General features: G+C 34.8%; 1 protein-coding gene across 2 annotated transcripts in view; it reads right to left on the bottom strand.

The window, feature by feature from the left end:
• The window catches only part of ADGRL4 (adhesion G protein-coupled receptor L4), a 121,943-nt gene that overhangs the window by 14,198 nt on the left and 81,163 nt on the right, over positions 1 to 26,582 (bottom strand). For both annotated transcript variants that reach the window (XM_027114155.1, XM_027114154.1), the window contains 5 exons: positions 25,900 to 26,105; positions 20,156 to 20,329; positions 18,735 to 18,938; positions 16,420 to 16,640; positions 16,224 to 16,290 (listed from right to left, as the gene is read on the bottom strand). In XM_027114155.1, the coding sequence (XP_026969956.1) occupies positions 16,224 to 16,290; positions 16,420 to 16,640; positions 18,735 to 18,938; positions 20,156 to 20,329; positions 25,900 to 26,105 (872 nt within the window). The remainder of the gene's footprint in view (positions 1 to 16,223; positions 16,291 to 16,419; positions 16,641 to 18,734; positions 18,939 to 20,155; positions 20,330 to 25,899; positions 26,106 to 26,582) is intronic.

Consider the following 26,582-nt stretch of genomic DNA (forward strand, 5'->3'; position numbering starts at 1 on the left):
TCTACATCACATGTCACACATCAGATATAAGTCATTGGGAGGGATAAGTGCTTGTTACCAAAGGTAGCAGAGTCCCCCCTCTCCTGCTGCGCCCTTTGTTATCTTTCAGCCTCCTGCAGCGTATGGTATGTGTATCTGCTAGGTGGATTTCCAGATCACATTATGTAGTTTAATAAAGTAACCCTAATAAAATGAAAAAAGTAAGATCTAATGTCTCCAAGTGCAACTCTGGATTAAAATGAATACTGCTAAAGTATACACGAAGGAAAAAATGACACAACTGACTTTTTTCCTACTCCTAGACTGAGTTATTTGCCAGAAAAGTTGCAAGTCCATGTAAGTCAGTCAAGTTAAAATCCACAAATGGATTCAAATTCCAGCTCTGACATTTATTTACTTAATTCCTTGTATTGCATGTTCCTTGTCTGTAAAACATGGATAATATTAGTACTTATTTCACAGGGTTTTTGCATGTATTAAATTACATAATTAATGTAAAGTACTTAGAATAGTGTTCAATATATACATTCCCAACAAACATCAATTATTATCACTAATAGTTATTAATTTATACGGAAAGATGTTATTCCAAATTGTCTCAAATATTTGAAGTGTCTAACAATAAATATAGTGAATATTTATTAACAATTGGATAAGCATTATTTTGTGTCATAGTCTCACTGGACCTATAAATAGCACCTTAAAAAAACAGAACTTTTATCTGTCAGTCTTTATTTTAGGCAATATGTCTTCAACAGAAAATTTAAGATCTTTTTTTCCACTTTCAGGATTTTCCTCTAAAATAATGTCAGGAAAATAAATACTTAGATATAATTCAACAATAAGTCAATTCTTTATTGTTCATGTAAACAATTTCTCATTTTTGTTAAAACATCTCTAGGGTAGAATTGAAATTTCAGGGTCAAAAAGCTAGCTATCTTTAAGAATTTTATAGAAAAGGAAGGAGTAGCTATCTACCTTACGTTTGGGAAGCAGCCGCATAGCACAGGGAGATCAGCTCGGTGCTTTGTGACCGCCTGGAGGGGTGGGATAGGGAGGGTGGGAGGGAGGGAGACGCAAGCGGGAAGAGATATGGGAACATATGTATATATATAAATGATTCATTTTGTTGTGAAGCTGAAACTAACATACCATTGTAAAGCAATTATACTCCAATAAAGATGTTTGAAAAAAAAAAAAAAAAAAGAAAAGAAAAGGAAGGAGTAACTAACTGTATTTTAAAGGGCAATCAATATATAAAATTACCAGATACCTTAATATAAGAAATATATTCTTAATAAATCCAATATGATATTCTAGGATATTTTATGGGAGAGGATAGTTATCTTTTCTTACATCACTCTAGTGTAGAACAGGGATTAGCATACTTTTTCTGTAAAGGGCCAGATAGTAAAGAGTTTAGATTTTGAGGGCCATATGGTCTCTATCATAACTACTCAATTCTTCCTACCATTAAAACAGCCTTACAAGAATATACAGTGAAGAAAAGACAGCCTCTTCAATAAATGGTGCTGGGAAAACTGGACAGTTACATGTAAAAGAATGAAATTAGAACACTCCCTAACACCATACACAAAAATAAACTCAAAATGGATTAAAGACCTAAATATAAGGCCAGACACTATCAAACTCCTAGAGGAAAACATAGGCAGAACACTCTATGACATAAATCACAGCAAGATCCTTTTTGACCCACCTCCTAGAGAAACGGAAATAAAAACAAAAATAAACAAATGGGACCTAATAAAACTTAAAAGTTTTTGCACAGCAAAGGAAACCATAAACAAGACAAAAAGACAACCCTCAGAATGGGAGAAAATATCTGCAAATGAAGCAACTGACAAAGGATTAACCTCCAAAATTTACAAGCAGCTCATTCAGCTCAATATCAAAAAAACAAACAACCCTATCCAAAAATGGGCAGAAGATCTAAACACACATTTCTCCAAAGAAGATATACAGATTGCCAACAAACACATGAAAGAATGCTCAACATCATTAATCATTAGAGAAATGCAAATCAAAACTACAATGAGGGCTTCCCTAGTGGCGCAGTGGTTGAGTCCGCCTGCCGATGGAGGGGACACGGGTTCGTGCCCCGGTCTGGGAAAATGCCACATGCTGTGGAGCAGCTAGGCCCCTGAGCCATGGCCGCTGAGCCTGCGCGTGCGGAGCCTGTGCTCCGCAACGGGAGAGGCCACAACAGTGAGAGGCCCGCGTACCGCAAAAAACCAAACAAACAAATAAACAAAATAAACACAAAAAAACTACAATGAGATATCATCTCACACCGGTCAGAATGGCCATCATCAAAAAATCTACAAACAATAAATGCTGGAGAGGGTGTGGAGAAAAGGGAACCCTCTTGCACTGTTGATGGGAATGTAAATTGATACAGCCACTATGGAGAACAGTATGGAGAGTCCTTCAAAAATTAAAAATAGAACTACCATACGACCCAGCAATCCCACTACTGGGCATATACCCTGAGAAAACCATAATTCAAAAAGAGTCATGTATCACAATGTTCATTACAGCTCTATTTACAATAGCCAGGACATGGAAGCAACCTATGTGTCCATCGACTGATGAATGGATAAAGAAGATATGGCACATATATACAATGGAATATTACTCGGCCATAAAAAGAAACTAAATTGAGTTATTTGTAGTGAGGTGGATGGACCTAGAGTCTGTCATACAGAGTGAAGTAAGTCAGAAAGAGGAAAACAAATACCATATGCTAACACATATATATGGAATCTAAAAAACAAACAAAAAAAACAGTCATGAAGAACGTTGGGGCAAGACGGGAATAAAGATGCAGACCTACTAGAGAATGGACTTGAGAATACGGGGAGGGGGAAGGGTAAGCTGGGACAAAGTGAGAGAGTGCCATGGATATATATACACTACCAAATGTAAAATAGATAGCTAGTGGGAAGCAGCCGCATAGCACAGGGAGATCAGCTCGGTGCTCTGTGACCACCTAGAGGGGTGGGATAGGGAGGGTGGGAGGGAGGGAGACGCAAGAGGGAAGAGATATGGGAACATATGTATATGTATAACTGATTCACTTTGTTATAAAGCAGAAACTAACACACCATTGTAAGGCAATTATACTCCAATAAAGATGTTAAAAAAAAAATAACAGCCTTAAACAATACTGAAACAAATGAATGTGACTGTATCCCCAAAAAACTTTATTTATTAAAACAGGCTATGGCTATTGTAGACTCCTGGTCTAGAATCCAAGATCCATAAGGGTAAGGACTTTTTAATATTTTATTCACTGATGTATTCCCAAGGTATAGCACAAAGTCTGACATATAAAAGATGCTCAATAAACATTTGTTGAATGAATAAGAGGATGAAGAGTGGTATGCCCCAATCCCAGGTATCCTTAATGGCTTATGTAAAGGAACATTCAACCATTAATCTGACTAAACATTTAAAAATTTATATTTTGTTACATCTTGCAGATTTTGACAAAACAGTATCTCACTAGAAATCTATAATCTGTAGATAGATATACCAATGGAAACTGAGAGAAATAGTTATCAAAGTATAATGACCCTCTAGGAATAATTTTGAGAAAAGGGAAAGAATTAAGTTACATCTCCTTCATTTTATGAATGGATACCTTGGGATATAATGCAACATTTTGCATCTAACAGAAACCACAGACCTATGGACTTTATGAGGTATATTCATTAATCAGACTTGGGCACACAAAAGTCTTAATCAACAAGTGGGCAGAAAACTGCCTCATTAGGAAAATATCTTCCCACATCCCCCCTGAGGTAATAGTTAAATAATTGCTCTATTTTATTACGGCTAAAATTCCATAGCAATATATAATCATCTTATGAATTAAAAAAATATTCACACTTCATATTTTTAATATGTTTCCACTGGGAATATTTTAATAGTTGGATATTTTCAATGTTTGAAAGAATAATTTACTAGTCTCCAGACAGAATTAAAAGGTGGAGAGAACTAGAAATTTATAAACACGAAGGGTAAAGTGGCCTCCGTGGGTGTAAGTGAATTTCATGAGCTTATTTTTATGGCTGGTTTCAACTGCAGATGGTTATAAGCCATAGAAAGATACTAGAAAACAAAGGTGAAAGAGAAAAACTATATGTGAAGAGTATTTACAACAATTGTTCGGTTTAATATGACAATGAAAACTGAATAATGAAATTTAAGATATAAGCAAGGAAAAATGTTCCTTGTATATGCTTACTGTATAAAATGAGGATAGAGGTTAGTAACAGTTAAAAAGTTTATACAAACATATAAATCATTAAGCTGTTATTTAGCATCTGATAGAACTTTAACAATTAAATTCAAAGATGTATCTAGTTATCACCAATATAAAAGATAAAAATAGAAGAGGGACATAAGACTGTCCCCCAAATTATTAAAAGTTTTCCTTTTTTAACTTTTAAAGGATGTTTTTATCTTTTTAATTTTTTTTTTTTTTTTAACCGTAACTCTATATATAGAGTTGGCATTGCTATCCTCATGTACATATTAGAAATCCAGGGCATAGAAAGGACTCCATAATATGTGCTTTTTACTAATCATACTACTTTTTAAAAACTCTGACATTATTTGGCTAGGACCTCATTTTATTCAGTTAAACCTAAAATGCCAATGAAGATAGATCTAGGTAGATAGATAGATATAGCAATTATTCCTAAGGTGAAAAGAAATAAAGTAAAAAATGAATGAAATAATGCCATTTGCAGCAACATGGATGAACCTAGAGATTATCATACTAAGCGAAGTAAGCCAGACAGAGAAAGAAAAATATACAATATCGATTATATGTGGAATCTAAAAAAAATAAAAGATACAGATGGACTTATTTACAAAACAGCAAGAGACACACACACAGAAAACAAATTTATGGGGGAGGATAAATTAGGAGGTTGGGATTAACATATACACACTACTATATATAAAATAGATAATCAACAAGGACCTACTATATAGCACAGGGAACTATACTCAATGTTTTGTAACAACCTATAAAGGAAAAGAATCTGAGTATACACAAATATACATATATATAATATATGTATAACTGAATCACTGTTCTGTACATCTGAAACACGACATTGAAAATCAACTATATTTCAATTTAAAAAGTGATATGCTATAATGACTGCTTCACATGTTATCTCTTCTGAGAAGTCTTCCCAAAATAACCCCATTTCCACGATGATGATTTCTTTCTTTAAATTTCCTTTGGAGAAAAGAATTAACATGTTTGACTAACTACTGTACTTGGTGCATCATTTATTTATTCATCCAACAATATTACTTGAGTGATTACTACTCGGCAAACTTCAAGGATAATACAGTGAGAGAAAATCCATAAGGTTTTACTCTTATAGAGCTTACAGTCTCCTGGGGGAGACAGATACGAATCAGTTATTGATCAGTCATTCAAACTAACTCCCGTGTAATTATAAATAGAGGAAAGTCTTCAAAAAGAAAAAAAAAAAAAGGCTTCTTTGTAGGCATATAACAAAAAGATTCATTATAGACCAGTGAGTCAGGGATGACTTTCCTCAGAAACTGTTGTTTGAATTGATATCTGAAAGGAGTTAACTGGATGAAGGACAGACAGAGGAAAGCCACGAGGAGTGTTTTAGTGTGGAGATGCTGACATGGGCAGCTACATAGAACTTCTGAGAAACTATAAAGCAGCCAATGTTATTAAAACACAAAAGCCCATGGGAGGGTCATGAGAGATGAGGTGGATCAGCAGACAGGGGCCAGAACACGCAGTGCCTGCAAGGGACAGTGTCCACTTTATCCATGTTTGTTGAGGCCCAGTATTTTTTACTCCTGTTGCCCAGTGTTCTGCTCAGTTTAGAATTTACTTGAGTTTTTTGTTTTCATCTTATTAAGATAAGCTCAGATATGTTTGGCAAGCTCCACCTCCAGCTTCTGCCATGGCTCCTGGGGTACCGCGTGAGAATCATGTGTGTAGTGACCATTCTAACTTTCAAATGTGCCTAAATATGGAGGATAACCAGCAATAAGTCACCTCTTTCCAGACCTTATCCAGATATGATGTAAGCATCACCTTTCACCCAAATACGCTCAGGCACAGGTGGCTAAGGACAGCCACCTCCTTCGTGTATCGGGGTAGTGGAAGAAGGATTCAAAATGTCTATCATTGGGAATCTATTATTATCATTCAAAATGTCTATCAGGCACGTGGTGCTCTGTTCCAAATAAGTGTTACTCTGTAGAAAAAAAATTACTTTTGAAAATAGCTTTTTGAATAGAGCTGTCTGTAATACATCCAGACTATCTGTATTCCATATACTGATCTATAGTCTGGTATAGTCAGGATTTCAGGTAGGATTTTTTGATTAGTTGTTAGATATGCTTGGCAAGTATTTAGATAAAGCAATACAAAATGGGGAAAGAGACATCTATAGTAGATGAGATCTCCATCATTTTCAGTGAAAAATAATTTATTTTGACATCTTCACTAAGTAAAACAAAGAATTGAAAGTTTATGAATAATTTTTAGAAGGAATGTAGTTGCTGCGTCTCCGACGACCCACCTTGAAACCATTTGTGGAATCTGGGAGATGGGAACAAGTTTTTCATGGACCTAACAAAGATCTACTCCCTTCGGTCTCTTGGGCAAGGCAAGATGAAAGAATATGTAACAGGGAAACAGCACAGAATGTAAACTTGGAAAGCATGAGCTTGCCTCTACCATTCAGTAGCTGGGTGACCCTGAGTAAACTTCTTAATCTCTATAAGCCTTAAAATAAATTCCCACTTATTTGAAATACAGTCAAAATGGTGGCTCTTACCCAAATGAGTGTGAATGAATCTCTAATGAATAAAGGTTGTGCACTAACACTGAACAACTTGGGCTCTCTTTTTGAACAGAAACCATCAGGAGGCATGTTTTTTTCATCAGAAGGAATTGTTAAATGTTCCTTTCTTGGGAAGCCCTGAAACTAGACACAACATTTTTATATGAGAAACAGAAATCAAGACAGAGCCACGCAGATAGTCCATTCTCTCAGAATGAGTAGTTTATATTTTGCAGAGAGTACTGAAGGGGACAGAGGGACATGATACATACTTACAGGGAAGATTAAATATTTTCAGATGTGTAGAACAAGAGCTCAGCAAATGCTAACAAAGACTGATTCAAATAAGGGCTCACTCTTGTTGCAGACCAACTTGGGTAAGGACGCTGTGTTACACTAAGAGGATGAGCAGAAGTAGAAGAATGATCAGAATATGTAGTGTGCTCTTGGCTAAGGTTAAGGATGTTTATGTATTCTTGCTGAGTAGTAGCTTGAAGATTTCATCTGTTAGCTACATAAGAATGTACATAATTAGCTTTAGTTTAACCAGTTCTCAAGGAATTGGTACACTTCTTTAAAAAGCTATAAATAGTAGAACCCCCATAGGTATTTATAAATAGATAAGTCAAGATTATAGTTACTAGATCTAGTGAAAATCTAGTAAAACATTATCTCTTATTACATGCTATTCCTACCTTAATTTCGATGTATTACTGAAGCTTTGGGGAAGATTAACTGAGATGCTAAAAGGGTTTTGTAAAGATTAAAAGACTACACAAACATAAAGTGAACAATAATTCTAATTGACTGTCTTGCTCTACCAACATCCCTAGTGTTTCCCTCTCACCATTTCATTATGTAACATCCCTCAATGTAAAGCTGCATTTATACGAAAATACCAGGGATGAATTTCACCTTGGCTAGTGAAATTCTAATTGAGCTGGTTATTTCTTATTGGGCTTGAGAGACCCAAGGAGTTTCTTTTTTGATATTTTTTTGGATTGATAAGTTTTATGAAGTTATTCAAATTTTATGAAATTTTTTAGAACAAGTTCCAAGAAGATTATCTGTGAAGGTATTTCTGATAAGAATATAACTCCCATGAATGGGAATACACAGGAAACTACAAATGTATTATTTATGTTAAGTTCTTTTTTAGCACCACTTTTCCTTTTTTAAAATTCCAGCTACCTGTTTCAAGAAGGTCAGAATAATATGAAAAAGTAGCTAAATGTTATAGGCTCTGAAGTTCTTATTAATACATAATATGGAGAAAAGGGTAGAATACTGAAGTGCCTTGAACCACAGAGGTCACTAAAGATGCATCTAACAAATATGATGCCATTAAATTAACACATGTAATTAAAATGTTATCCATGGAATTAAAATTGTTATCCACAATTTAAAATTTACAATGAATAATGTTTCTAATATAACTTCAATGGGGTCATCTAAAGGACATTGCCCAAACTATGATTTTAATTCTCTTCCTTATATTTGTGCCATTTAAAGAAAGCTGCAAATGCACTCCTATAAAAGATACTTAAAAACCAAGTCTACACTAGTAGCTCCCAGTCAAGAGATTTAGGAGTATTGCCCCCCATGGGACATTTGGTTGTGTCCGGAGACAGTTTTGGTTGTCATACCCAGGTGGTGATGGTGGAGCTGGTGGTGATGATAGAAGTCAGAGATGCGGCTAAACTTCCATACAGCACTGGTGCCACAACAAAGATTTGGTCCTATGTGTTAATGATGCCACTGTTGCAGAATCTTGGTCTATCATAATTTTTCCTTTCAGTTTATATATTCCTATTTAGCCATTAGACACCACAGTAGATAAAATTATCTAGTGTTGGCAAAAATGTCAGAAAACAGACATTCTTATATATTGTCAATGGAAGTATCTATTGAAGTAAGTGTTTCGGAGGCAATTTGGAAATTTAAAAATCTGCCTCTACTTGCATTTGTACCTTTTTTAAAAATTGAAGTTTAGTTGACTTACAATATTACATTAGTTTCAGGTTTACAACAGAGTGATTTGATATTTTTATACATTATGTACTACAACGTTATTACAATATTATTGACTATATTCCCTGTGCTGTACATTATACTTCTAAAAAGCACTTCATAACAAATTTATATAATGGGTATATGTAACTGTATTGAAACGATTCTCTTGCAGTATTATTTGTAAGAAGAAAATCAATAAGAAAGTGATTAAATAAATTAGATCATACTTATAATATGCAATGATAAAAAATGGTAGAATTGTATGTTCTAACAAGGAAGGATGAATATGATACATTGCAGGTTATAAATAATTTGAATTTATAATCAAATTTCTTGCTTACATTTATACATACGTATATGCATATTTATGTGTGGTATATATGTATTTGTGTGTGTGTCTGTATGCATAGCAAAGGTCTGGAAAGATACAAAGTAAATATTAAGCAAAAGAGTAGTCAGTCATGAAGAATATGAGTATGTTTTGAAATGTTCACTTTTTACTTTACATAGTCTTGTAATATTTGCATTTCTTTCAAGCTTGGGCAATTTGCGAAATTTAAAAAAAATAATAAGAATACATCACATAATAATAAATATACATAGACATGGTCTGTCTTGTAAGGCTTATGTGAGGAATTCAGTTTTGAGTAGGTTTTAATAGTTATTTCCTAGAGAAAGGGAATTAAGAGATTGTAGACACAATTTAGAACAATTAGAGGAGACCATCACAAAAAACTGAGTGGAATTCTGGGCAACCTAAAAAGACATGGGTAAAGGAGCAATATAGAAACACTGAATTATAGGAGTTGTGATTTAAATTGAAATGAAAGCTCTCATTTTTTAAAGAAAATGCCTTATTTGGACACAGCTTAATTAGTATTTGCCTCAATCCAGCAAATTAAATTCTTCAATACTGAACATATCTATGAGAAACTTCAATTTCTACTTAAAAGTTAAATTATTTTCACAAACTCTTCTTTATATTTGTGTACTTGAATCTAATCATTTGCACAGTTTTAGTTGAAAGAATTCAGCATGAAAGATTAAAAATACTAAAGAAAAGAAATAAATTATGTAAATTATCTTCAGTTTGCAGCTTGCTTTACAAAGATTTAGAAATCTCTTTCTTGTACAGCTCAATCTTTCAAAAGCATGGCTAGGTCTTTTCATGTATAGTTATAATCTTAACATTCTAAATGTAGTGATTCGTAGATAGAATCAGTGGGGTCAGTGGTTCACACTTCAGAATTCTAAGAGATCCTTAATATTAATGAGTAAACACCTGAGGAGTACTTTTATTTGATCAACTCCGAAAATGTTGCTGCTCAAATACCTAAGTAGTTAACACTTAACAGAGTAGATTGAAAGCTTGAATCTTCCTTTGAAACAACATACCTAGGGGTAGAAAAAGCCACCAGTGCGAACTAATTCAGTGCTTATTCATTTACATATTATCTTAAAGGCATCATCATTATAACTCCAAACCAGACATGCCCCAGGGCTCCATTCATAAAAACAAGCAAATATCATTTACTGGGAATTGGTTCTTACTCTACAGAAGAAATGCAAGGATTCCATGTAAGAATTAAACCCATTGCCAGTTGTTCGATAAAAATGTCTTTTCCAAGTACAAGTCTTCCCAGATTTATTCAGAGAAAGCTGAGAAAGCAATTTTATCTCTCATTTAAAGCCAGGCATAACAAAGTCACCACTAATTATCTATTTAAATTTGAAGGCTCACTTACTTTTTTATCTTTATTCTGGAAAGTAAATACTATTTATTCTATTAAATTTCTATTGCTTCTCTTTAAGACATTTCACACTTTGTTTCATTTCAGTTAATGTTTTCCAGCAGAGTGTACTAGAGACTTTTAACAAATTCCATGTACAAGCACGGTTATCATAATAATATCTTGCTATAATTAAACAAATGCTGTCATATCTTCACCAATATTTAAAAAATTAGGACCTATGCTTATATATATGTATACAGACACACACACACACACACACACACACACACACACACACATTATACTGGCCGAACATATAGTACCTTGCATACAAAATTTTGCTGTGCAAATTATGGTTTTAAAATTAGTGTTTTAACTTAATTTTTAATACAAAAGGTAAAGCTAAGAAAGCCGAAGATTGTCCTCCAAATTATTGTGTATTTTCCTTTTTTAATTTTTAAAGAATGATGCTTTTTCTAAAAAAGTTGTTTTGTATTTACTGTATCTTTGTTGTGTTGGGCTGGCATCATTATCTTTATCTTACATGTTAGGAATCCAGAACACAGAAGAGTCATATAGCTTAAGAAAGATCACAGGGTGTTTCATCTTGCCTTATTTATTACCATGGTCTTTATTAATAGATCAATTAAAATACACAGATAATTATTAAGGATTTGCTACCATCTGTGTCCTGGGGTGATCAGTAAGAGGGCTGGTAGTTTTACAGTGTAGAGTCCACTCATACATAGAGAATGCATTGTGAATGTGGCTGTGTAGAAAATTCGTTTGCAACTCATTGGGCTGTGGCCCCTAAGGTCATGCAATAAGTGGCATTGATTATTGAACAAGTTATGGTCTGTGAATCAAGAGACTCACAGCTCTATGTTGGGTATTTGGATGTGGGAGATGAGTAGTGTAATGCAGACAGAAAATTATCATGTGAAACAAAACAAAGCATTAAAAGTACTATTTCGGGTTTGACTCAAAATTCTATGGGAGCAGGTTGAAGAAAGAGATTAGCTACAAATCTGGAAAGGTTTTCATGAAGTTGTGCAGTAATTAATGATAAGATTCCAGGCAGCAGAGTTTTACATAAGGTTGTAGGATTATTGAGTGCAAAGAACCAAGAAAATATCCAAGGAACGGCAAATATTCTAAAGAGGATAAAGCTCTTGTTGTTTTGTGGAGATATGCAGTGTAAGAAAAGGCTGAAAATAGGCAGGGTTCAGCTAAAGTACTGAGAACCTTATACACCAGCCTATGGTATTTGGACTATAGGCAATGGGGAACTATCGGCAACGGGATGAAGAAGGTAGGTCATAGACTCAACTTCATGAACGTGAGTTCCAGCTCAGGTACTTACTAATTGTTCGGCAAACTGTGTAACCGCTCTATGCCTCAATTTCTCCAACTTCAAAATAAAATAAACCACACACACACACATTTTTGAGTTGTTGAAGGATTAATCTAAATGTGCTAATATATGGAGAATGTTTAGCTTAGTACCAGGAATATACAAGAGCTTAATATTAACGTTCTTATTTTTCTTATTAATTGCTCTCATTATTGTGAGCTGAGTTTGGAGCAGTTTATTCTGGATAGATTAAAATGAAATGGTACAGAATGGCAGCAGAAACACAGATTAGAAGGCAACTGAAAAAGTGGCAAGTTAAAATGAAAAGGTGAGCTTTAGATTAAGACAGAACTAGTTTAAAGTTCTAGCCTCATTATTTATTTGTAGATTTCAGTGCCTTGGGCCAATCACCTAACATTTTGAATCAAATTCTATTTTTCATAAAATGGGATGATGACAATGTAGGTGATTTAAGGAGACTGAGTATTGAAGTATTAGCTGTCTGTTTTTAAAATTAGTAGCTGCTCAACAAACTGTGAATTAAAAAAAATCCCTATTATTGTTATTAATACTATAATCTTAGTAAGGAATAACAATGACTCAAAGGGATAAAAAAGGCCTGACTGTGAAAGTAGAGAAGAAATGGATAAGTTTATGGAGGTAAAAATTTGGTAAATGGTTAATGACATGTAGACTAGGGAGTGATGAGTCTATGAAAAGATGATTCTTGAATATTCTTAATAAAAGACAGATTATGATAATTTTGTGATTTCTGGTACTGCCTTATTTACATTTTGTCTGTGCCCTTTGTTTTCCTTCAAAAGGAATCTGGCACGCTTACAGGGCTGCTTGGGAGACACTTAAGTTCACACTAAGAATCCACTGTATGAAAAGTATACTCTGCTTCTCTCCCCATCCACAAACGAGTTCCTCATCTCCGTGATGACTTCCTCTTCCACATCTCACTGGTATCACTTATATTTTATTATATGATATTCTTTGTCATTTGTTTCATCTTGCTTTCTCCTCATTGATACTATAGTGGGCAGGGGGTAATTCTTATATTTCCTTTGTTCTCCCATCATGTCCAGACCACCCAATTAACATGGTGACCTTAATGATATGGACTGGCATCCTGTCCTACCAGAATATCCCCAAACATAGGATGACAATTTTCAATTCAGTAAATCTGTATAGATGACTGTTGGGGTGGCATGGTTGATTCTAGGATATGTTCCTTCATTGGTAAAGCTCAGCTCCTCTGCTGCTGGGGGCTGGAAGGGTCTGATCAGCTCTTTCGGATGGAGAGAGCTTCACGACATCACTTTGGTTTAGGTTGGTTCTTATTACTGCCGGTAATCTTGGCTTATGTGATGGCTTACACTTAGATGGTATATGCGATTTTTTTTAGTGTTTATAGTATTTCATTTCCATCTTGGCCCCTTCCATTTTTCAGAGAGGGCCAGCCACGCCACCATTCAACATCACCTGTGCTCAGCCTATTTTCTTGCTGTGTATAACTTCACTTGAGCTGACAACCTTCTGGGCAGCACTACAACTTTTCTTCCCCTCTCTAACTTTTTTGTGCTTATAGGATAGCTGAAGCCTTTGTGCGTTCGCCCCGTCATTTTATTCCCAGGCACACTCTATAATAATCCTTTTCCTCCCTGCTGACAAGGGGATAGTCCAATAAGCATGCAGCCTGCAGAAAACTAAAAGCAAGTCTAGGCTCTATGTTTACACTTGACCCAAAGTCAGGGGACATATGTCAAGCTGTCATAAAAATTGTTCATATATTGCTCTTGTATATCAAGGAGACATAAAAATTCCACAGTCACATCAATCCGGGATCAAGATGAGAGTTTTACTCTTACTATTTCTGATTCCATTCTTTACAGACCTTTTGGAGTACTCCTTCACAATTTGAACTTGTCTTCATGGAGATGGGGGAGTACTTTTTTTTTTTTTTTGACTGACAGGGTAAGGAAAAGCTTTTCATAGAGAACAATGCACTCCCTCAAAGGCCAAGGACTCCTAACTCTGAGACACGACCCTCTCAGCCCCACTCTTTAGTCCCCTTACTGGGCTACAGCTGGTCCTACTGTTTCTTTGAAAGACCCATGGGAAGTGTCAGGTCCAAACTATTGGTGGCTCTTTTTCAAATGTCTGGGTGCTCAATATTTCTTTTACTTTATCTTTGAATGCAATACTATTCTGGGACAACAGGAAAACTTTTACTTAATGTTGTATCATGCAGCTGTATAACAATAATAATAATAATAGTAATAATAGGCCAGCATTAGCACAGAAATCCAGAGATCACTGGAGTAAAGGAATTCACTTTCATTCAATAATTAATTTCTGCTGTTTTCAAAGATATAAAAAAGATAAACAGTATTCAGTTTTAGACTCAACCGAAAGGCCTTATCCATTTCTTAAGTAGCCTGACCCTCTAGTTAAATGTATGATTATCATACAGAAACCATATGGAAGATATATTGGTTCATTAATTTCAGAATAGGACAGTGTGACATTGTTCATTTAGGCTTCTAGGAAAGTTTACAGGACTCATTTTTAGATAAGCCCATCTAAAGTCTGTCCATCTTACTATAAGATAATCCAAAGTTATCTTTTCCCTTATAGAAGCAAAAGTAAAATAAAAATAATTTCAGGGAACACTTTCTATTTCTTACTTTAGAGAAATATGCTCCTATTTTTCCTGTTTTCAGGAACTTTCTAGCCCACTACTTTCCTCTAAACTCTAAGAATCACTGATCCAAAGAACTTTTACTTATACAAAACAATATGAGAGATGGTCCACTCTGCAGAGAAGGAATCAGTAAAATTAGAAAATTTAGACAGTGCTTTCACACAAAATACTCATATCAGGGCAACGCATGAAAATATATGGATGGGACACATTCAGCCTCTATTCTCATGTGGGTTGAAAATTTTGGAATTCTAAATAAACTAACTCTGAAACTGTTTTAGCTGAAATCTTGCCAATGTTTTCTTTTTATATTACTAGATTCACTGTGAGAATTATAAACAATTTTCTGTTATGATTAGGAAATACAGTTACTGAATGCACTTTATTTCACCCACACCATTAAAAAGTAAACCTTGAAGAAAATTCTCTGCTTTGCATTTCAAGTCTTTCTCCATTTAGCAGCTTCCTCACACCCATAAAAACACATGGGGAGGGGCTTCCCAGGTGGCACAGTGGTTGAGAGTCCGCCTGCTGATGCAGGGGACACGGGTTCGTGCCCCAGTCCGGAAGGATCCCACATGCCGCGGAGCGGCTGGGCCTGTGAGCCATGGCCACTGAGCCTGCGCGTCCGGAGCCTGTGCTCCGCAACGGGAGAGGCCACAACAGTGAGAGGCCCGCGAACCACAAAAAAAACCAAAAAAAAAAAAAAAAAAACACATGGGGAGAGGAAAAAAATTCAAAAAATAGCTAGCTGATGGTCAAAACATATGGGACAAAGTTGTCCAAAATACTGTCACAACTCCTCCATTGACAATTCATTCTATTGTAGAACCTTGTCAGACCTCCCAGATTCATTGACAGACTATTATATTCAGAGAGGCTTTGAAAACTTACGGCACTTAGAAATGCTCTGGAGACACATAAAAATGTCTTTATTTAGAATGGAACATATAACACCTGCCAAATTTGTAGGTTTGAAACCACTTCCAATAAGAATTAAAAGGCCCTCTTCCCAGCTGAAATAGGGCTATCAATACATGACTTGCCTGCTCATGGGAAATAGTGGGTTCTTGTCTCTGATGTCGCAATTTAGTTTAAAATCACTTTCGTGATGACAGGGTACATAAGGATGATAAAACTATAAAGATGACAGTCTAATCTTCAAAGATCACTGATCATTGATAAAAGATTAAATAATGTAAACATCTGAAATGCCAGATTATCAGCTGGTTGGCACACTCTCAGTATTGAAGTATGCTGAGATACTACTGATAAGTGAAAAATGCTTTTTCTACATGTAATGCAAAAATACAGCCTCCCAAGAGGGGCAAATTAATTATAATAGCTTTGAGTTTAAAACGTATATTTTTTCTCAATAGTGATGCAATATATGTCCAGTATCAATAAATGATTTATTGTAAAGTGCTCAAAATTATTTTTCCCCTCAAAGTAATGCCTGATTGTTGACAATTTTAAGCACCCTTAAACTGTAACTTTTTTTGAATTCTAGCCGCAATTTTATGTATACTTACAAGGATGATTAGACATGCTGGTCCTATAAAACTCCAAATAAAGTTGTTTTCTGTGCTAAGCCAACATCTGAAAAGTAAATAAGAGATAAAATCTACATATATGCTTGTACATACTTCAACAAAGCAAAATTTTCAATGATATACAAAGCTTATTCAGAATTGCATTCCAAATATTTACGAGATCATCTTAACTTACACTTTGGTGGTGCCATAATACCTATATCCTAATGATGCTGAAAATCCAACTACCACAGCTGGGCTGAGATAGCCAAAGATATAAAAATTCTTGTGCAAAAATCCCTTGTTGTAGATGACTCCTACAACAATGAGATAGAGGTGGATGCCTTCAATGCACATCCATGCAAAGGCAGCTAAAAAGAAGTAATGCAGCAGCCCGGCAATGATGGAACAGAAGAGCTAGAAAGCAAAGAAAGAAACCATAAGCAATGTGTACTTTAACATTATTGCAACATAAAATCTTGACTTTCTCCATAAATTATGCCATTTTCTATAATGCTTGGTCACATTAAAATATCCTTGTCAAGTGTCAGTTTTTTAAATTGTACCATTTCCAACTGATTTAAAAGAACTGTGCTTCATCAATGTGAAACATTCACCAGTCCTGTAATAGAACTAAGTTGCTGTTCTCGTCCAGAGATTTATACTTTTTATACACTTATATTATGTGATAAATTGTGGATTAGTCACATGATTATCTCACAGTAACTGTTATGATTTGAGTTGATTTCTGTTTTGGAGCTGCCTTTACTTCCCTTTATCTTAATCATGCTCAAAGAATGGAAATTACTGCTAATACTATGTTAAACAAAACATTATAAATAATTAAGAGAAGGCACTGAAGTTACAAAACAGACAAATGATGATATATTTTACAAAAATATCCATTATATGATCACTTGAAGTTACAAGATTATCAGGTAAATTTGAGATGGATTTCAGTTAAATATTATTTATTAGTATTGACTTCACACTTAGAACTAGAGTTAGGCTTATAAGAAATAACAAAATGTAATAGTTATACACTTCTGTAGTAACAGAACTAATACAATCTATTACTGGTGGGATAACACAACATTTACATACTTACTGCACTTAATAAAATAGAGTATAATTGAAACATAATGAGATTACCTACTCAAATATATTCGAGAGTACTATATAAGGTTGGGGATGGTGATTAAAATTTGGGAACCACTGCAGTGAGGAAGTGAGATTTGAAATACGGCTTTAAAATGGGAAGAATTTGATAGGTGAAATAGAATTGAAAGTAAACACTGGTGAAATAGAATTGAAAATAAACACTGTAACGAATAGTTTTGTGGTGAGGATGATGGTGGGGTGAAGCTGAAGGAGGAATTGGGCTTTGGAGGATAGTGGGAGGTACACAGAATTGACACGTGTTATAAATACCACTGCAAAACAAACAAACAAACAAAAACATACGGAGTTTACAGTCTTCTGTAGGCTATTTAAAATAGGTGCTTTGTGGCATCTACTTCAGAAGAAAACCTTGATAACTGATGGTTAGTCTCAGTATTTGAAAGATGACTAGTAAGAATGGAAATATGGAGGCAATTTAATGTTTTGTGGCCATGTTGATGCACTTCTCTGGTCTCCAGCGGCAGGGCAGGCTGCAGCTGCTATACAGGAAAGCCACTGATATGCTCACGTTCCCTGATGGCTGCTGACAGCCATTGACTGAGCACAGCAAGACATTCCTGTTCTTTAGAGACCTGCCAGGTGACTTTGGCTGAGGGTCTTCTCAAAGGACTCCTTGACAGGCAAACTGGGCTTTCCTTAGAACTGCGCTGCTGTGTAAAGCGCTTCTACTCACTCATCCTTTCACCTTTCTTTCCTTCACTCAGGCTCAGGCCTGCATCTTGGTCTGATGGCTCTCCAAGTCTGTCTCTTCCCGTTTTCTCTCACAGCCATTTCGCTTAATAAATTTATATTGTTTTATCCCACTTTAGTGTCTGCTTCGAGGATGACCCAGACTAGCTCAAGATGGGAATTATTTGATAAGGCTCTAAGTCAATAATGGTGGAAAATGGTTAGAAAAGTGCATTTACTAGGTTGAGCTAATTCATCATATTTCAACCTATGAACCTTAGCCACTTTTGTGTTCCGTCCCTGTCTTGAGATAAACATTTTTTCCAACTCTCTCTCTCTCCCCTCTCTCTCCCCTCTTTTTGTTTAACGCCCATGGAAAAACAAACCAAAACAAAACAAAAAACAAAATAAGGTTATTTCTTCAGTTTGTTGACAAGTTTTTGCAGTTCATCAAAATGAGGGCCACTGTGGTTAATGGAATTACTAAGCAAGTTGTTCAGATATATTAGCATTCTCAAACTTAGAAACACCTTAAGAATAAAGTATATCGTGTATTTGCCCCATTAAGCCCTTAATTCCAATTCATGTTTCTATGACATATATATTTAGGAAAGTAAAAATTTAGAAAATAAAAATAGAGAGTAAGGGCGATCTACATACCTTATTAGTATTTGTATTGATCCCAACAAGAAAAACAAGTTCAGCAAGGAATAGGCTACAGCAGAGATTTTTGTGAATTGTTGTCCTGGTGCTTTGAATTTCACTGAAGAACCAGAAGGTAAAAATGCATATGGCAAGGCAAATCAGTGAAATAATTATTCCTAGTTGAGTGATCCTTGTAAGAATATTATAATCTTTAATACCCTAAGGGAAAATAATAATACAACTGTTAAAAGAATAACTCAGTAGCTCGTCAAAGGAACTACAACATATAATGAACTTCCCTTTTTGGTGAAACATTAAACTGTTCCTAAAATGTAAAAATACAAATGTGCATTTAGATGAGAACATTTTGTACTTTTGAAAATGTTCAACATTCAGAAAATCTGATATAAATCATGTAGCACTTTAAAAGTTCTGTAATTAGTGATTTTTTTCCCTAAGCATAGTATATATTAGTACATGGTTTAACAATGTTATCACCATCAGTTTCTTGATATTAGAAAGGCAATTCATTATTGTAATGTGAAAATGGTTAATTAAAGCAGTTTTATCAGTGGTAAGAACAAGTAATTTCTATGCAGTAATTCATTTAAACACATTAAACAAAGGTATCAGAAATGCTGAATATGTAGAATAAAAAAACAGTATAGTTGCGAGACTTTGAAATTGGAAAGGATGGTTTCACTCTAACCAGATGGTTTTAAGAGGCATCTTTGTTTATTTAACATTCAGAAAAAAAATCATCTTTGTTACTGACATTAGGGTTAGGCAGATTTATTTAGTCATGATATGTATTTGATGGATTTTAAGTATTGTATGGAAATGAGCCTGTAATCTAGAGTCCAATACAAGGATATAAAATAAAAACCTATATAATGTAAAAGCAAGATATTACTGATGTAAAATACATATTATGAAGCTATTCACCTTAGAAAGATTTTTCATGTTTAAAAATCTTGTGGGGTTCTACATTATTAAAACATGGTATTTGTTATGAATGTGCTGATACTTATTGACCAGGTATCAAATATTTTTAATGAATTTGTCATCAGTAAAAATAAAGTTTCAATACAAAGGCAAAAGCCCTTGAAGTCCATGATACTTTAAAATGTATAAATGGTCCTTAAAAGCCACATTAAAAACTAAGAGTCAATGGATAGATATTTAATACACAATCTACTAGATATTATAGATTAGGTAAGTCTTACACTAAGAATAACCAAAGATCCAAACTAGATATGTCATAGAAGGCAGGTAAGAAAAGAAAGACTAAAAAAAAGGTAATGTTGAGATTGTATCAGTAAATTAAATATGCTATTTATACCCAAAGAAAACATATAAAAATTAAATATTCTCTTGAATGACATAAAGAAGAAGAAAAAATAGATTTATAAATATGAATTGGAAAATTGGCTTACAATAGAAGAACCAGAAGACATCAAAATTGCAAAATGTGTCAGGTGGTTACAGCTGCATGAGGTGTGGGTCTCATTTGAGTATGTCACCTCACAGCCCTCCGAAGACCAGCTGCCATTCATGGTATCAGGTAAGTAGTTCCAAAATGCACATTGACTCCTATACTTATCTGTGGTCTGAAAAAGAGACATTTTACTGACAGGAAAAAGAGAAAAATTTACACATACGACATCGTTTTGGTTATATTTAAAATACCATTTTGCATAGCAATATAATTAAAACCATGCCTAAAAAGTAAAGCATAAAATCAATGCTAATAAGTGAATGCTACTGTTGTGTGAAAAAATTGAAGTTTATACTGCAATCATGCTATATTTTATCAATCCTGTGTCACGCATTTGTGAGAATTATTGTCAATTGAGATCATGTATGTCATTTAGAATGGTGCATGACATATCTCATTATCTTCGATAAATGTTTATTGGATATGCACTAGATATTAGTCATTGATCCAGGTGCTAAAAATACAGCACTGAACAAAACAAAAAAAGTGTTTGCGTTTTTTTTTGTTTTTTGTTTTTTGTTTTTTTTGCGGTACGCGGGCCTCTCACTGCTGTGGCCTCTCCCGTTGTGGAGCACAGGCTCCGGACGCACAGGCTCAGCGGCCATGGCTCACGGGCCCAGCCGCTCCGCGGCATGTGGGATCTTCCCGGACCGGGGCACGAACCCGCGTCCCCTGCATCGGCAGGCGGACTCTCAACCACTGCGCCACCAGGGAAGCTCCGTGTTTCTGTTATTGACCTTACATTCTAATGAGGAGATAAGATATTATTAAACAAAATAAATAAGCTAGGGAAAGGAGAACAGAAGTAATCTGAGGAGGCTTTTCCTAGGAAATGACATTTAAGCAAATACTTCAATTAAGTGAGAGTGTGAGTCCTAAAGACTTGGGAACAGAGGGTTCCAAGAATAGAAAATGAATAGAATGAATAGAAAATGGAAAACCTCTGAAGTGAGACTCAATGAAGGTCTTCCAGAAACATCTAGAAGCCAGTGCAGTTCAAGCAATGAATGAGGTAAAGGGTACTGAGTGTAAGATCAGAGATAGACAGGGGCTGATCAAATAGACTACAGGAAGGTTGCTCAATAAATAGCAGAGTTCTCCTTATCATATATTAATATTAACTAATCATAACACAATACTTAATGCACTGTAAGTTTTAATAAGTTACTCATAGAATGCTGTATACCTACGCTTGTGTCTTGTAGAAATAAAAACTGTTTACAATTATATAACAATTTATAGTTAACTAGGTGCTTTCTTACCTACTTTGTTTAATTTGATCCTCGAACCCTGTGAGTGGGTATTGTGTTGAGAGCCCAAGAGATGTCAAAAAATATATGCAAGACTAATCATTGATAAGTGGAGTAAAACAGAACCAAATGCAAATCTTCAGACAACTATTCATTAAAGAAAATATTAGTTGAGTATCAAATATAGGCACTGTGCTAGGAGCCACGGATTCTTAGTTGAAAAGATAAAGCATCTGCCCTCAAGCAGGACAGAAGCCTAGATGATTTTAATACAATTAGACAGTTGCTTTAATGGCCTATATAGAAAATCCAACACTTAGATCAATAGTTGGAGCACTGGCCAATTTGATTGGAGTACGTCTAGGAAGACATTGATTGAACTAAAACTGGAGAGATGACAAGAAATTTTTCAAAGAGGTCACGCTATGTGAAGAAAATTGAAACTCTACATCCAGTTGCCCCAAAACTGCCAGGAAAATACCCAATCCCACTCTTGTTAAAAAGCAAACAAACAGATAAGCTAGAGGAGCCAGAAGGACTCTAGAATTGAGGAACTAGAGTCAGCTGAGAGTGCATCACTCAAAAAACAGGGGTTAAGTGAGGGTTTGTCTACATGCTGAGCACCCACCATTGCCCACCACTTTCTTTTTATTCTCCTAATCCTTGCAGTGAGCTTCTGTCTTTAGGCATGAGACTAAAAGGTTTCTGAGAAACTAAAGGCTGAAGAGAAATGACTTTTAGGTAGTGATCTTCAGGATCTTCCAGTGCAATGGCCAGAAACTAGCCTGATGATAACTCTCTAGGGAGGCACACCACTGCCACAAGCCTCCTGAACACACAATCATCTTTCAAATGTCTCATTATTAGATATGGATGGATGGCCATGAACCACTAGACCTCCGAGGACACACTCTACCATGAAAGACAAAGAACAAAAAGCCAACAAGCCAAACAGAGGAAATCACGAGCAACATAATGTAGGGAGTAGAACACAGGTTTTTTTTAAATATAAATACTACCACAGAGAAATACTGCACCTGTGAAACAAAAGTAGAGTTCAAAAAATAAGGGTGCTCTGTTATAATTAAGTATAAAGTAGAAATAAAATATGTTAGTAGGAAAAAAAAAATGTAAAGGAAAACTTAAAATGAAAAAAACCAAAAAGACCTTAGAGGCTCAGCTGGAGAGTCCAATATTTACATAAGAATAACAAGAGAAGAGACCAGAGATACCGGAGAGGAAGAAATTAGCAAAGAAATAATAATAGAAAATTCCCTAAAACTGAAGACCATACATTTTCAGACTGAACAGACTCACATAAATGCCTAGTACAATTAATAAAGAAAGATCCACACCAAGGTTCATCTTTGATTGAATCCTGAGAATAAAGATAAGATCTCAAAAGTTTGAGAGAAAGAGACAGATCACTTGCAAAAGAATGCAAATTTTAAGTAAAATATTAATTGCATGCAACTTCCCCAGGTTAACCTGGAAAGCTAGAAAAAAATAAGCAAGGTCTAGAAAATTCTGAAGAAAAAATTATTCACAATTTATAACTCTATACCATGGAATTTATCTAAGTGTATGGATAAGATAGAAATATAGTATATACTTAGCTAAAAAGGCAATGCAAGAGCTCAAAAACTTGACTTTCTGGGCACCTTTCTCAAGAGTCACTGGAGAATATGCCACCAAAATATAGAGATAAACCAAGAAAGAGGAATCGTTGGTTCAAGGAAACATTGAATCTGACACAGGAGAGAGGAGAGTTGCATGCCCAGGATGATGGTGACAGAGATGTCCAGGCTGATAGCTATACAGAAGGCAAAGGATAGACCATCCAGACAGGATCAAGTTCACAGAGGCCTAACAAGGATGTTTCCAGAACATTAATTTAGCTGATAATCTTATGTATTTGAATGTTTTATAAGGAGATTTATAGTACTATCAGAAAGTTTGGGGACTAATTAGTAATGGATAAATAGAAATCTAAGCAAGCTAAATTAAGGGAATTTACTAACACCAGGAAAATTGTTCAGCCTCATGATTCAGCTGTGTATAACACATTGAAAACTGATTTAACCCAAAATTTGATGAAGCATGGGAGGATGAATAGTTGGGGGAGTGTGTGGATCACAAGGGAAGACATGTATAAGAAAATTAAATCCACATTTTCTATAGATGAAGGCAATAGATCATATCTATTTTTTAAAAGCTTAAAAAAATAAGAGGAGTTATTAAGTTTGGGGTGAAGGAGATAGAGGGTCAATGGAAAATGCTTTCCCATTTTGTAGGAGGCCAGAAACTTCAGCCTATTTGTTAGCTGAGACACTGGGACCAATGTGGAGACATCCAGGAAAGTTGAGGTAACGGACAAAGCTTAATTTCTTGGGAGGTAGGTGGGGGAGTGATTCAGAGAATAGCATCAGGCAGGAGAGTACCTTAGCTGTGGAAGAATGGATTCTGGAGAAAAACTGTGGCTATGAAACTTTGTTCTACCAGTTGTTACTGAGTGACCACGGGCAAGGCATTTAATCTTTCAGAGTCTCAGTATCCTCATCTGTGAAATGGAGATAACAGTACATACCTCATAGGGTTCTTGTGAGAATTAAAGTAAATAACTTAGAACAAAGCGTGTTTCCATATAAGCATTATTAAAGTATTGGTTGCTATAATTATTATCATTATTATTATCTGTATTATTATAACAACTATAATTAATATTCCTCTAAAGTAATGAAGTATATACTAGTTGGTGAAGTTGCAATTATCAGGGAATCAGGAAGTGGAAGGTGTTACATATGAAATAACTTCGATTTTCCTAGAGAATAAAATGGTATCCAAATTTTATTCTGAGAGGGAAGCAATTGATTAGGTAAATGTATTGTCAGAGGAAAGAGATGAAATTTCAGAGTGGTCATTGCTTTGAATGGGAAAAGAATTTGAACAGAGAAGAAGATTAAGGACAATCTAGTTTTCTCATTAAGTATGGTGAAGAACTCTTGTGTAATTGTGTGTTTTGTTTTGTTGCTGTGTCAAACAGAGATGGGAGAAGTGGGCTGTCCTTGGCACCTCTTCAGCTGCCAAAACATTCCACTGGTAAAAACTGTAGAAAAACCATAAGACCATGTAAAAGAACAATGTTTGTTTTCTAGTATCAAAAGGTCATTTGCATTTAGCATCTGAAAATATCTAAATTTAGTTTCCATTCTTAAAACATTTCACACCTTCTTTTTCCCTCAACAGAATGCCCACCATTGTTTAGGTTTGACCTACTATTTACTTGCAATTTCTATACATTTTGTTTCTCTCTACATCAGATGTCTGTCTTTACAGTGACACATTTGTACTGTATGGAAGCATATAGAGTGGCCCCTCGATATTCACAGGGGATTGATTTCAGGACCCCTGCATATTCCGTAATCCACGGATACTCAAGTTACTTTCGTAAAATGGAGTAGTATTTGCATATAACCTATGCACATCCTTTTGTATACTTTAAATCATCTCTAGATTACTTATAAAACTCAATACAATGTAAATGCTATGTAAATAGTTGACGGGCTGCAGTAAATTCAAGTTTTGCTTTTTGGAAATTTCTGGAATTTTTTCCCTTGAATATTTTCCATTTGTGTTTGGTTGATTTCATGGATGTGGAACCTGTGGATACGGAGGGCTGACTATATGTTCTTTTAATCCCGTTTTCCATAAACATGCAAATACAATTGCCCAGCTTCAAGGTTCTCCAAATAGAGTTTCTGAGGCACTTTAATAATGTACTAAGATTGAAATTCAATTGAAAGCCCAATAAACCATTAACTGTAAAAATGCAGCAAACAATATAATTTTGAGTTTCCCCTTCACTTTTAGGTCTATAGAAACCCTAAATACTTAGTTATTTCTAATCATTTTTTTTTATTGTATAGTTTTAATTATACATGGGTTTGAAAAAAGATAAAAAAGTGTTCTCAGATAATTTCTTTATGAAATATTATGAACTTCTCTATGATTTTATTTTAATCAGCACCCAAATCCCTGCAAGTATTATTTTATATGACAATTAACCAAACACCTCCCTCATTATACAAGTAACATTTATCTCTTTAATACTTTTTTATAACTTCTTCCTTGAAGGGCTGGAGACTTCCAAAATGAACAATGTACTTAAAAATAAAACTAAAATGTATCTTAATTTCAGATAATCAAATACATAAAATTCTTTGGTATTTATTATAAAATTTAAAGAGCACTGAAAGTACAAAAATATTTTATAGAAAAATTAGTTGAAACCACTTTACTCTTTTATTTCAATTTTGAATTTGCATTTTTAAACTCAAGAACTCACATACAATTAAAGTGACACTACAAAAACATGTACATTTCTCTGAATCCTTCACAATTATAATCAATAGTCAACAGAAACACAACTTACCTTTATGTGATTTAATGTAAATGTTATTTTTTCAAGTTCATACAATGTGGGTGGGTTTGAGCTAATTGAGACTGAAATTACTGAAGAGATGACTCTTCCCTCCTCTTCAGCTTTATCATAACTTTGAGGTTCCAATAAGATGTTGTCAGATGATGAAAATAGAGGACCAATACTCTTATAATATAAAAATGCAACTGCAACACTGCCTGTCAATCAAATAAGTGTATTCAGTGAAATTCTTAAAATAAACATAAAAATTGACCAAAGGGAGTCATACAAATTCCCAGATACTGAAATGTGGGTCATAATATATCTATGCTTACATCATCCAACCATATTAAGACATATTCTCTGACCTCTGTGACTCTGAAACTGATTGTGGACTGTAGCATTCCCTTGGCACAGACTATATTCAGGAGAAAAATAGTCCTAGATAAATTTACATTCAAGTGCTGACTAAGAACCAAGGAGTAAAGTATATTCACTTGAAAAATAAAATTTTGACTTACTACTTTGCTGGGCGAATATATGAATTAGAAAGATATTGGGAGAAAATTATCACAGATTTACAGTATTAAGAAAGTTTAGAATTGAAAGAGTTGTGAGATGCCACTGAGTTCAACCTCATGCCCACTGAAATGCTTCCTCTTTAAATTCATGACATATAGTTATGCTGACACAGC

The sequence above is a fragment of the Aethalodelphis obliquidens genome, unplaced genomic scaffold (assembly GCF_003676395.1).
Source record: "Aethalodelphis obliquidens isolate GAN/ISIS:26980383/991018 unplaced genomic scaffold, ASM367639v1 scaffold13, whole genome shotgun sequence".
Lineage (NCBI taxonomy): Eukaryota > Metazoa > Chordata > Mammalia > Artiodactyla > Delphinidae > Aethalodelphis > Aethalodelphis obliquidens.